At 34.0% G+C, this 13,944-nt stretch overlaps 1 protein-coding gene across 1 annotated transcript in view; it reads right to left on the bottom strand.

Moving 5' to 3' along the window:
• Positions 1–12,712, bottom strand: part of LOC113513260 (cofilin/actin-depolymerizing factor homolog) — a 32,533-nt gene extending 19,821 nt beyond the window's left edge. Inside the window, exon 1 of the mRNA XM_026897250.3 lies at positions 12,399–12,712. Coding sequence (XP_026753051.3) covers positions 12,399–12,401 — 3 coding nt within the window. The 5' untranslated portion in view covers positions 12,402–12,712. The remainder of the gene's footprint in view (positions 1–12,398) is intronic.
• Positions 12,713–13,944: the final 1,232 nt, after the last annotated feature.

Raw genomic sequence — 13,944 nt, 5'->3', positions numbered from 1 at the left:
TTGATGGTGAATTGAATTTTGATTAAGAGACAAAAAGGAGGTGCTTCTTATTTCGTCTGCATTTTTTTTTTTGTAGCTGCGTCGTTGATTTTTTTTCGTTGATTGAATTTCAGACCAATTTTAATCATTCTTGTTTTATACGTGTAACTATCGTGTTCGTCTCATTCATTTTCTGACGTATGTTTACGTCATTTTTATTTGTGAAGCTAAAAAGTAGCTGTTTCGAAGCAAAATCTCTGTGTTCATACAATTCTGAGTTCTAAATGAAAGTATTTTAAATGTATATATTTATTTTCTATGAAATAACACCTGAAGGCTCAGGAATGGCACCAATGGCAATGGCATGGGGGGTATCATGGGCGAAACAGCATACTTTGGTATGTCCATGGTACTGCTCATGTCTATAGGCGATGGTTACCACTTTCCATCAGGTGGGCCGTCAGCTTGTTTGCCATTCTAAGTTTTATAAAAAAAAAAAATTTGTCCTTCGTCGACATGACATTGTTCACATTTAAATTTGCTGTTTTTTTTTTGTACAGTAGTTTGTTTCTGTTTGTATTTTATTGATGTTGTAATTTACATGTCATTTGTACAAAATGTAAAGCTGGGCTAAACGACTTAAATATAAGGATACAATCGTACGAAAGCATATATATATTTTTTAAATATCTCCCATATACAGTTTTCCCTTAAACTATTCCATAGAGGAAATGGGTTTCTTTTTATACCTCATTTACCTCTATCTATATCAACAACCAGAATAGTCGAACAAAATCAATATTAACACGAACAAAGCTGCGGGTAAAAGCTAGTTTAGTTATAGTAGTAAGATCACGATTGACAGTTATTATTATGGAAATTTATCATGCAAGAAACTTATCATTATTATAATTAAAATTATAAAGAATTTAAACGTTCCTCTTCAATCTCACTGGCTTCATTCCCACATATACATATATATCAGGCATACACAATCTTTTAATAGCCACCAATGTATAGTGATCTATTTCTGATACACGTATTTTTACAATTATCTCTTCGAAGTACACACACGACGGTGTAGAATTTATAGCGCATTCATTAGCTCAAAATTTCTGCTCATTTCTTTACTGGAAGATGGGGCCGAAACATGTTCATACGTTAAAAAACCTTAATGTTAAAAAAAAAAAAAAGTTCCTGCCTGTACTCTAAGCGTTTTTCAAAAAGTTTTTAATAATTAAAATTCTTAATAAAATAATAACAGTTCACTTTCAACCAACTTATAAATAGGTAAAGGTTTTCAATTCAATTGTTTTTTTTAGGTTTGTCACCTCATAACTCCGTCAACTGTAAACCGATTTGGAAAATTATTTTTTTTATCTCAAAGAATATACTTACAAACTGGTCTCATAAAAATTTTATTATAATCGGTTCACGAGTCAAGTTTTTAAATCAAAATTAATGGTTTTGCAACGATTACAATAAGAATAAGAATATCTTTATTTCCTTAAACGAAATTAGTCTATGGGTACAATATAGCTATGACCCTACACTAGGCAAAGCCTGTCTCGTGGAGTTTTTTTTTTTTTTTTGTGAGACAAAATCTATTATTGTGTCTATGTTACGGGATGCCAAGGTCAAGCCTGAACCAATTTCAATAAGGTTCACTCCCATATACATTTTGTCACAATTGAAATTGCTAAACCGATTTTGATAGTTCTTTCGTCAATCGCTCTTTATAACAGCATAATTTTATGTCAAAACTATAATCGGATTACATCAATCGTTTATCTATCAAAAAATCAGTGACTCCAATTGTGAAAAAATTTAAACAGGGGTAAACATTAAAATAGTTTCAGAATTGATGACGTAATTATATATCTAAAAAAAAATCTAATTTTTTTGTTTCTACATTGATATAATTCTATTAACATTTAATAAAAATTACGTCCAGACAAAAACTTACTCCTTTCAGAAGCCATTTAAATATACCCCAATTTAAAAGTCAATACTGTTATCTATTGCTGATCAAATCTAATGAGGAATCATTATGGAATTATCCACTAAATCAACGGCGTATATCGCGATGACGACTGCGTTAGTCACACGTAAATTAAGACCGGCTTTGATGATGATAGTAAAATTCTATAAACGTATTCAAAGGTCATTGCTATTGGCCCGTATTTTATGAGATTTAGTACGCCTTCAGTTTTTACAAAGGAGAAAAGCATGTATATGACAAAATAACGAAAATCAGACTAAATCAATTGTTTACGTTCTCTTGATAACGCGGAATCGCGTGGAAGCAACTGTGATTTTAATTTTTTTTTAATGCAACTAAGAATGGCAAACAAGCTGACGACTCACGTGATGGAAAGTGGTAATTGTCTATAGACATGAGCAGCACTATGGACATAACAGAGTATAATGTTTCACCCATGATACCCCATGCGTTGTCATTCTTGAGAACTAAAGTGTTATGCTTCTGTACCCTGTAAATTCACTGCCATATACAGTAGAAACACGAATGGGACAGAGGTAACTAACTAAACGATTTATATACAAAGTCTCCCATTAGTAAATTAATTTTAAACTTTAAATTTTATACCTGCAAAAATTTTTCATCTCGTTAAGTCGCAATATGTTTGTATATCGCAATGTATTTAAATGTGGTTTTAATTATCACAAAATCAATAAGGGACCGGCATAGTCATACTGAGTGGGGGGAAAGGGATTGTTAGTAATGGAGACTGAGAATCCCATTGTTAGCAATAAACCCAACCAGGTCGACCTACTCGCGGTTCCCCTGGAAACTATCATGGTTAATTCCTGATGAATTCATCATGATGGGCTAACTGGCCTGTTTTCATTCTCATCTATCACCCTTCACTGGTGCTCCGCCAGCGTATCCCGTTAGCGCAGGCGGGGTTACCATTCCATTTTCACCCATAAAAAAGTCATACTGAGTGTATGTTTACAGTATAGAATACATATTATTGTACAGAAGAATGAAAACGTTTTCGATTCTAATTTGTATATTCTATTTTAGCCGCATTCATCATTCAAATCAGTTCAGGCGTTACAAAGTAACAAACGAACACACATTCTTGCACGTTTTGGCAAATATGTGGATGAAAATATAAATGGTGGGTGACGGAAATCATGTATTTGGGGAAACGACAGGTTCCGCAGTGGACCAGTTATATTGTGTAAATAACAAATACGATTCTAGGCGAGATATATTTAGCAAACTTTTTTAATTGACTCGGGTCGTTTTTGCCTACATGTAAGAACTCTTTTTAAGTTAAGGATATTATATCAGAGGGAAACTTTGTACAAAAGTCGTTTGGCTTTAGCATCTACGTCCCATTCGTATTCTGCCATGAAACAGTTGTGTTTGCATGGTTTTGTTCGGTTCGGGTGTGGCAATGAAATTTTTGGATACAGAGGAATAATACCTCAGTGTACAGTAATGGCAAGGGACGAGGGTACCATGTGCAACACTGTACAGTAAGTTATGTCCATGGTACTGTTCATGTCTATAGGTGACGGTTACCACTTTCCACCGGGTGGGCCGTCAGCTTGTTAACCTTTCGAAGTTGGATAAAAAAAATTAAGAGAAGCCAGAAAAATATGTTCAAAAACGAGGAAAATTTCATATAAAACGTTATACTAAGCCGCCTAGTTGGCTTGGCAATGGTAGGCCGACATCTTCTCCTCATGGGAGAATCGATGTGCAATTTTAACTAAATCGGTTCAGTAATTTTGCAGCAACGCGACACCTGGTTCTATGTATAATATTTCTATAAGCAAATTCCGCAGCTTCGCTCGTGTGGAACCCGTCATCTCTCGTTCTCATGAGTATCTTTAATATACCTTTTTACATAGTGATGGACATATTTAAATACACTTTTTTGTAAACGTATACATATTATTTAAACAGAACGTCCAGATCAATACAAACAGACATGAATATAAATATCTGTACAGTGCGGGCATCGAACCCACAACCATTAGAAGGAAAGTGTGATAACATTGGGTGGTATCACCCAGGACTTTTATTTTTGAGTGACGTCAAGATAGAAAAATATAATTTTATTTTAATGCATCTAAAATTATGTAAATATAATAATATGTAATAGTATGTGTATGTAAGCTGAAAGCTTAGAACATTTAAACGCTTGAAAATTAGTAAGATAAATATAAAGCAGAATAATTTAAGATTGTGTATAAAAAAATAAAAACAAACTTCAATTATGGTAAAACCAATTGTGATTTAAAAACTGAACTATTGCACCGATTTTGATAAAACTTCTGTGGCACCAATCTGAAAGCATATCCTTCCAAGTAAGATTTACCAAAACGATTTATAAATGACGTTATGAGGTAACAAACATAAAAAACTAGAAACGAATTGAAAAACCCTTCCTTTTTTTAAATTGGCTAAAAACGGCCTTATATCCTCTACACGTTCTTTTTGGCTGAAATTACATTCCGTACGGGCGGTGTGATCATGAAAAAATGACTATTCAGAAATAATTAAATTTAAGTTTACTTAAATAAGTGCCGCAATGTCGACGTGTGGTTTCGGCATAGAATGGGCGGCTCATTCCTTTCCAGTGGATGTCGTAAGAGGAGACTAAGGAAATTTAATAGTCGAGAGACGGGCAGCAGCGTCTCTTTTATAACAAGGGGAAAATGGTCTTACGTCTAGTAGTGGACAGTTACCATTTTTAATGTTTCCCTGTAATATTTTTGGTTGCTATAAACAAGCCATAAAAAGTGCTAGATTAAACCAAAAAGTGGCTAAAGTGGCAACATTTTGCATTCGGCCTCCAAAGTACACTCAATTTTATAAACTGTTAGCATAGCGATGCCAAACTGAAAGCGGCCGACGCCCACGCAAAATATATTGTAAGCGACCGTAACAAGGTACATTTTGTTTTGATGAATGACCGACCGGTGTTGCTGTGTTTTTAGTTAAACTATTCTACTGCTAATAACTCAGCAAAATATTTGCAATTGTATAATATATCAGTGTAATTACGCATGAGAATGCGAGGTTATCCCTAGCCAGCTAAATGCTACGACTGAGTTTTTGGCTACTACTATCATTACGTTAATGAGTCTGGCGCTATCTCGTGTCAAGGGTTCCTCTTTGATGTAGGCGTAAAATTTGAACTATTTTAACAATTTCTCCCTTACACTTAAGCATAAGTAGATTTTGCATTGCAAAGAAATAGCCATCTCACCATCATTCATTCGTTTTAAATTAATCATTCATTAATACATTTTAAATTATAGTAGAATTTTAAATATTTGAATTTAGAACGCGAAATAGTGTGTCAAAACAGATACGCCAAGCAGAAATTGATTTGTAAAAATAATAACGCAAACTTCAGTCGTGACAGAATCAATATAGGACAGGAAGGAGAAAAAATAAAAATTACAAAAAGACTTATGAAAATCGATCGAGAATTGACGTTGTCAACGTATAATAAAGCTGCAGAAATACATACGAAGAGACTATGTACTTTAAAAATGAATAAACCGATTTTGATACGATTTCTAGTAATAGGACAGTAAAATATATTTTAATGTACAACAGGTAGAGAGGCGTGGGACAATAGTTTATATTCTAAATAAGTTTTTATCTGATATAATGTTATAAGCATTGCAATAGTTATATATCTTTGGAGTTATCTCCAAGTTATCAATTATTTATCATTCAGATTAAATTTGTTTCATATGACGTTTGTGATTAGGAAATCGTCAACTTGTTTTGGTGTTTGGTTTAATATAGTTATAATAAAAACATATATGTAATTATAATTACTAGTACCGCATTCGAGTATTCTGACACTTCCCAATGGTTGACTGGGAGAGAATGCTTTTAGCATTAAATCCGCTATGTACATATATATGAACTAATGAACAAATAAATAAATTGATAAGAGGAAGTCTGTACAAAAATCATGCGCATGGGTACATATGGCCCACACGTTTTTCTAATATCACTAATCCATTATCGTACATTAATAGGGCCCACAATATACATCGATATAGAAAATACTAGATTCACACAGTCTCATACAAATGTTAAGGACAAAAGTGTTCTAAAAAAATAAGTAAATAATTATAGTAAGTGGCGAACATGAGTTGATTTATTTACTAAGAATAATGGAACTCTGTCTAGACGTCATATTTTAATTAGTTAAAAACATCACTAGTGTTAAAAAGAATGCATATAATATGGGTGTATTTTTTACAATAATTACACTTACAATTACAAGAAAAAAAAAAAGTTGTTTATTGAGTTTTCTATCTATGCCGACGATTTTGTATATCATTCTTTTTTCAAATCTTTTAAAATAATAGAATTCATTAATACAATGTATTTCGTCGCTGGAAGCGTTATCTTTTTAGGAATGCATACCTACTCGCGTACAGACATTTAAGTGAACGGGATGTCATTCTGAAATCGTTCTAAACGCTAGCGAGATTACGTGTAAAATGGCTCGTTCCGCCGGTCTGAGGTACGTGAGGTCATTCACCCTCCCCGTTCACTTTCCACCCTCCGTACGTAATGCGGGTCGCTAAAATATCTCGCCGTTTCGTTACTCCTCGTATATTTCATAGAGGAAATTTCTATTTAGTCCGAGTAATAGGAGAAAAATATATACTACACTAGCTTTTAACCGCTACTTCGTCCGCGCGATCAGGATATGTTCACCGACCTAGATAAAAAAGTTGCCTATGTCCTTCTCTATCCCAAAATACTCTGTTGTCTTCACTGATTACATTGTAACGTTTATTTGTTCGGATTATTTCTCGATATGTTACGAAGGTCAAACTGTGTGACACAAAAATTTCATATTGTATATTATTCTAATATTATAAAGATGGAAGATTTGATTCATTTGTAATGTATTAACTCAAAAACTACTGTAGAAATTTTAAAAAATCTTTCATCTATAAAAAGCTATATTATGAGCGAGTAAAATAGGTTACATATTATTTTCAAAAAGTATATCTAACTCTCCGAAATCGAGCTGGACCGCTAGTGTAGAATAAAGAAAACATGATAGCATTCCTGCCCATATTCTAGGATGTAAGAAGCGAATCTACTAATATAATAAATATGAAAGTAAATCTGTTTGTTCATTACCAATTAACACCTTAACGACTTGTCCAATCACTACGAAATTCAGTATACGTGTACTATATTGAATATAGAAACATATAAGCTACTTTTTATCCCGGTCAGCGAACATATAGCGGTCACGCGGAGAGTAACACAAGTGCGAAAGCCACATTCAATTTGGTACAGTAGTTTTTACACGATACCGGCACAAACATACGTACAGACAGATTAGTTTTAAAAATTGCTATTTTGGCATTTATTGGTCTTATTAAGTCTTCGAAATAAGAAAATAAGAAACACTGATATTAGGAAGAAAACCAAAATAAAAGATGCTCTTCAGCATAGTATGAAACAGAAGTGGAGATGGGCAGGTCATATAGTGAGGTACAAAGATAAAAGGTGGACTCTCCAAACAACAAAATGGCGAGGTCCAGCAGGAAAAAGAAATATTGGAAGACAAAGAAAGAGATGGGCAGATGACATAATAAAGATAGCAGGAAAGAACTGGACGGGTATTGCTATAGATAAGGAGAAGTGGAAAAAGATGGAGGAGGCTTTTACCCTTGGGGACCACGGAAGTGGATAAAAAGCTATAATAATAATAATAATAATTAAGTCTTCGAATCAATTTTTTTTTTAAATATCTCTGGTTCATCTTTATTAAAATGGTAAGATAAGATATTGGAACAGTACATTGTTCTTAATAGAAGTATTTTATACCGACTATTGACATGTTACGTACTTCTCAAGTGAATAATGATTCAATGGTGGTTTGAGTCACGTGATTTGAACATAATCTTATGATACACGTCAATTTTGAATCTTAAACCGTAGACAATAAGGGCGATACCAATGTTAATGTTTTTTCTATCATCATGATTTTGTCGGTGAGTCATGTAAACATTAATTAACCTGAGCGTCGCCTACGTGGTTAGTTAGACTAACTATTCCTGCGACTTCGTGCGTGTGTATATATATATATATATATATATATATATATATATATATATATATATATATATATATATATATATATATATATTGGTTCCATTTTTTCATCTTCCAAAGTGTCCCTGACTTCCGAACCTTGATCCCATATTAATTTTATCACTATAAAAACGGCGTTTTCTTTCAGAAGCAAAATCTTGTTTTAACTGATGGCAAATATAAGGATATAGGTAGATACAATTCTGTTATCACTGCCGTTGTCTAATGAGGCAAGAAGCAAGAAATGTTTATAAAATCGTTAAGTTTATATTAAGAAGAAGAAATTAAGTTAATTTTAGTTAATAAGCTTACATTTATATAGGTAAACATAATACAATAACATCGTATTATTTTACCTAAAGGGCTGACATATTCATATAAGAATAAACTCCCTTTAATTAAAAAAAATCTTGTTTGGTCGAGTCATTGCGCGTTCTAATTTCAAATCTTTTGGATATAAAACAAATACCTAATCCATTGGTGCGGGGGGAAAGAGATTGTTAGCAATGGAGTTCGACATTGCTAGCAATATGGCCTATCAGGTCGACCTCCACGTGGTTCCCCCTGGAAACCATCGTGAACAATTTTTGTTGAATTCGTCACGAGGGGCTAACTGACCTGCTTCATACTCACCTCATCATCCTTCACTGGTGCCCCGCTGGTGTATACCAATAGCGCGGGTGGGGTTACCATGCCATTATCACACATTAAAAAAAATCCATTGGTGCGTTTCATCGTTTTTAAATAGCTAGGATACCTAGCAAATCTATATTAATTTCGTCATGACAAAATGTCGGCCATTTTGCTGTGTAGATAAATCTTGCATTTACATACATATATAAAACCATACAACTTTCCTACAGTTTGTTTGATCTCGAATCTATCTGGATTCGAGACTGATTTATCTCTTAGCTGTCCGAGTCTGACAAATGCAGGTATACACACAATGCAAGCTGAATCATCCCTATAGAAACACTCCGTGATTCACAAAGGTGAATAACACTGTATGTATTATGATCGATATTATTGTGCAAATAAGGAAATCTAACGTACCGTCCGCACATGGACGTTGGCGAGTCTGTCATAGACTAATTATTAGATATTTATTAATATTTTTGACTAACTACTTTGTACGTAATATGTAAATAGGGAGGTCTAGGATATGGCCTGGGAGAGCCGGCTGGAAGAAGCTGCATGAATTAGTTGCACCGACAAGAGGAAAATCTTAAATGAAAAAAAGACTTTGTACGCGTGGACTGCAGAAGTAGAAAATCAATGTAATAGACCAATTTTAGATGACGTATCAGGAAAAAAGATATGCCAGATTTAAAATTAGACCTTCAGGAACACGACTGTGAAATTCGCATTCAATTTGGCGTAGTACTTTTTTTTATACAACTTAAAATGGCAAACAAGCTGACGGCCCACCTGATGGAAAGTGGTAACCGTCGCCTATAGACATGAGCAGTACAATGGATATAACAGAGTAGACTGTTTCGCCCATGATACCCTCCCCCCCATGCGTTGCCATTCCTGAGGACTCAGGTGTTATTCCTCTGTACTCAGTAAATTCACGCCATATCCCACCCTTCAAACCGAAACACAGCTATGCAAACACAACTGCTTCACAGTTGAAACACGAATGGGACAGAGGTACCAAAGCAATCGACTTTTGTACAAAGTCTCCCTCTGCTTATTGCGCGATGCCCGAGTTAATATACAGAGAGATAGACAAAATTTCTAAAAATTATTGTATTGGCATCTATTGGTCAAAGTCACTCATTTTTTTTTTTAAATACCTCCTATTTACAAATATCCTCTAGTTTCAACTTTATTACATTAGTAAAATATTTAATAACAACGTTCATTAGGTATGTTTAGCTTTTAGGTATAAATAAAATAATTTTCTCGTATTTCTCAGTTTGCCCAATGGTTGACTGGTAGAGAACACCGTCCGGTATTAAGTCAACTAAATGTACGTAGAATTTTACTGTGCATTAAAGTTTAAATAAATAAATAAAAATTCTAGTGCGAGGCGGAATAAATCGAAGTAGGTATATATCCGTAGGTATAGTCCGTTTTATTAGGTATATTAATATATAAAATGTTAAGATGTTCGTTGACGCTAATCTCGGTAAACGTTCAACCGATTTAAATGGAATTTTGTAAATTTGAAAGATAGGTTAGTATTTATCGTGATAGAAAATTGTGCACCCAGTAGATGGTAAAGCAACGTTTGGCGAGATAGCTAGTGTACGTATATAGAATTAGTAGTAGGTATTTGGGACTTTTTTGAATTGCAAAATTCTGTGATAGGCAAAAGCACCACTTTATAATATGATTATGAACATATGCTAGCTATATTCCAAAGCTTTGTCGGTGTGGTTGAGGAAGTATGTAAAGTATGGAGAATGAGAATCTCATTGCTAGCAATATACCCAACCAGGTCGACCTCCTCGCGGTTCTCCGTGGAAACTATCGTGGTTAATTCCTGATGAATTCATCGTGATGGGCTAACTGACCTGTTTTCATTCTCATCTATCACCCTTCACTGGTGCTCGCCAGCGTATCCCGTTAGCGCAGGCGGGGTTACCATACCATTTTCACCCATAAAAAAAAAGTATGTAAAGCAAAAGATAACGGGTGGGGGGAGGGGGGCAAATATATAATTCGCAACGAGAACTAACGACCCCATTGCTAGCAATGTTGAGTACGTTCGTTCATGGGATTTTACGCGTTTCTAGGTACTCTGGTAAGTATGTAGGTATTCTGTAGTGTCACGAAACTATTTGTATAGAATAAAAAAAAATTACAAATTTTTATTTGTTCTTCCCTAGTTTTATAAAAAAATAATAATAGGAATAGACTCCATTTAGCACGCATTAAAGGCAATACTTATAGAAATATGAAGGCAGATAATCATAGACTTCGACGAAACTTAATTTCAAAATAAACAAAATAAAAACGGAGAAAGAATATATTCCGATAATTATATTTTTCATGTAATAAAAATTTAAATTTAGCTATTTATTGTACGCATTTTTATTTCGAAAAAAAGACATATAAGATTATTTACTAATTATGATAAATATAGAAAAAGAAAATATTATCCCTACATATGTTATTAGATACGTTAATTGATTGATGTACTATTATTTATGAAAATAATTTAATAAAAAAAAAACAGACTGATTTTGGAGTGGCCGAAAAATGGCACATTTACCCTATTTACGTACGTAACTATCTTGACAGATCGTGAATTTTTACGTTACGAATTTTGAATGCTGCAATTTTCGACCATTAAAACTAGAAAGACGGTAGAATTGAAAATTATACTGCGATCTCTGAATAATCGTTACTTCATTAAACTGATTCACATACCTACAAATTTATAACTAAAATTGAATTGCGGCCGGTACAGCTCCGAGTATGACTAAGCGGTAGGATGTTAGGTGTAGTCATCGGTGATAAGTAGGCAATCATATTTACATGGTAATTATTGATAAATACCTTGTAACGTGTCAAAGTTTTACTAAAAACTATATGTATTATAAAGCTACAAGTATATTCTAGATCAGTATTGATAGCTATATGACATTATGAGTACAGGTGGCAGGCAAGTTTATCGAACTAAAGTAGCTACGTGACCTTGACACTGGGATGGTCAACGTCTGAATACCAATAGACATAAAGGGGGCGCACCCAAAAAGTAGCGCCTATATTTACCCCGAAATAGACTCAAATGTGTGACAGTCATTCGCTACGACAGCTATACCATATATGGTCAAACATAAATGCGATTGCGCGGCGTTGCATTGCCACCAAGTTCGATGCCCCCCGTGTCGGCCGACAGCATAGGATAACTAAAAACCAATGGGCCACGTACCAAAATGCGGACAAAACCCACGTCGCGGTAAATAAGGGCGATATGACAGCGGGACTAGTCAAAAAAGGTGGTGCCAGCCAGAATAACTTGGACAGTGAAATTCAACACCGTTATACACACCCTTCGAATTATGAACATTCACTTGTCACATCAACTGAAAAAACCGTACAGCTAGTAGTAACGTTGAAAACACAACACGTGGCATAAAATCACTGAACGGTGACAACTATTTTTAATAAAAGGCGTGCGAACTCAGTGGAGGGTTGTGCGGAATATGGCGGCACCGGTCCCAATAAGATTAAATACGTTGCAATTGCGGCGTCCAGAAACATATTTTAACACTCCCGTAATAGGAAAACACGACACGGACGTGAAACACTGCAATTTATATTCTTCACTTACCATTTTTTGATGTTATTACACGTAAAAATTCCACCACTAACTTCACCGACACACGACAGTGGCGACCGGAACGAAACTGTTTGGAATGTTGGCTACGCGTATTTGACAGCGGCCTATGAGAGCAAGTGTCAAAATGTATGGTGAATCAATACAGCTTCTTATTAAATAATAATGTCATATTAAACTTGTATTAATCGTAATTTATTAACACTGCTATAATATTAAATGTTAAATTGAAAAATAAATTACTATATGTAATGTTAGTAGTAACTAATGATAATTAATTATTATTAAAATGACAGAACTTCGCAAACTGTTTCCAAGTAGAATACAAGACTGACAACCCAATAAACTATACAAGAGCAGCTTCGTTGCATTACGCAGTAAAACTAGATTGAAATTGTGTTACGTATTATGTTTTTAAAAGCCATTTTGCTCTTAAGCGAGATAAGATAAAAGAATACCACTGCCATTTATGGCGAAAAAGATAAAACTAGTTTTGATAGGACTACCAGAAAAAGACTTTGCTAATGATGGTTAGATTGACCAATCATACTTCTGTATATAATAAATGTCCATATACGGAGAGACTATATAGATTGAAAATCGCTAGTAATCTTTTAAATTATCCCGCGTTTGAGGAACTTTGATGAGGAAAAATATAAATGCAATTTTTTGCCTTCATAAAGAAATACAGTAGAAAATATGACTCACCTACTGTCACTGCTATTGACGTTACAATGACCAATCACGCTTCTGTATTCAATAAATGCCCATATACGGACGGATCGGCGAGATTGCACTGAAAATCGCTAATTCCTCGATATGCTTTTATGTTAGCTCGCTTTTGATAGGATTATACATTAATTAGGTATTTTTCAAGTATTACTACATATTGTGACTAAGTGATAATTGAAAATAATTATTGTTAACTGTTATTTAAAATTTCATTAGAATTATGCGTTGGCGTTCATAGGCTCCGCCAACGGGTTACCATCAGGCGGACCGTATGTTTGCCTTTATACGAGGAGCTCATACTTACTATTAAAACAGCTGTATTTTTTATTACGAAGAACCAAAAAGAAATCTATACTTACTTTATAATTGTTTGTTCATAAAAATTTTTTCCTTTTTATTGGTATTCTCATATTAATATATACTTCCGGTTTAAAATGGTGACTTTGGGTGATTCATACCAGGATTCGACACAATTGTGTTTATTCATTCACATACTTTTGTACATTCATTTTTAATGTAGATATCAGGTTATAACCACAGAGCATGTAATCAATACTTTATAGGTATAACAAAATGTATGCAGGCAGACTTATACCTTGAAGCGATTTTTTTAATCTGTTTATGGAAATACGTTAAAAACAATGCACATTTTTTATATAACAAAAGAAAAATCCTCGTGAAATGCTAAAGAAGGATAGAGAGACTTTGTACAAAAGTCGTTTGCTTGGGCACCTCTGTCCCATTCGTGTTTTTATCGCAAAGCAGTTGTGTTTGTATGGCTGTTTCGGTTTGAAGGTGAATGAATTTA

The sequence above is a fragment of the Galleria mellonella genome, unplaced genomic scaffold (genome assembly GCF_026898425.1).
Source record: "Galleria mellonella isolate WM207_F2 unplaced genomic scaffold, CSIRO_AGI_GalMel_v1 utg146, whole genome shotgun sequence".
Taxonomy (NCBI): domain Eukaryota; kingdom Metazoa; phylum Arthropoda; class Insecta; order Lepidoptera; family Pyralidae; genus Galleria; species Galleria mellonella.
Note: the sequence above shows the minus strand (reverse complement) of the source record. Positions and strands in the feature narration are given on the sequence as shown.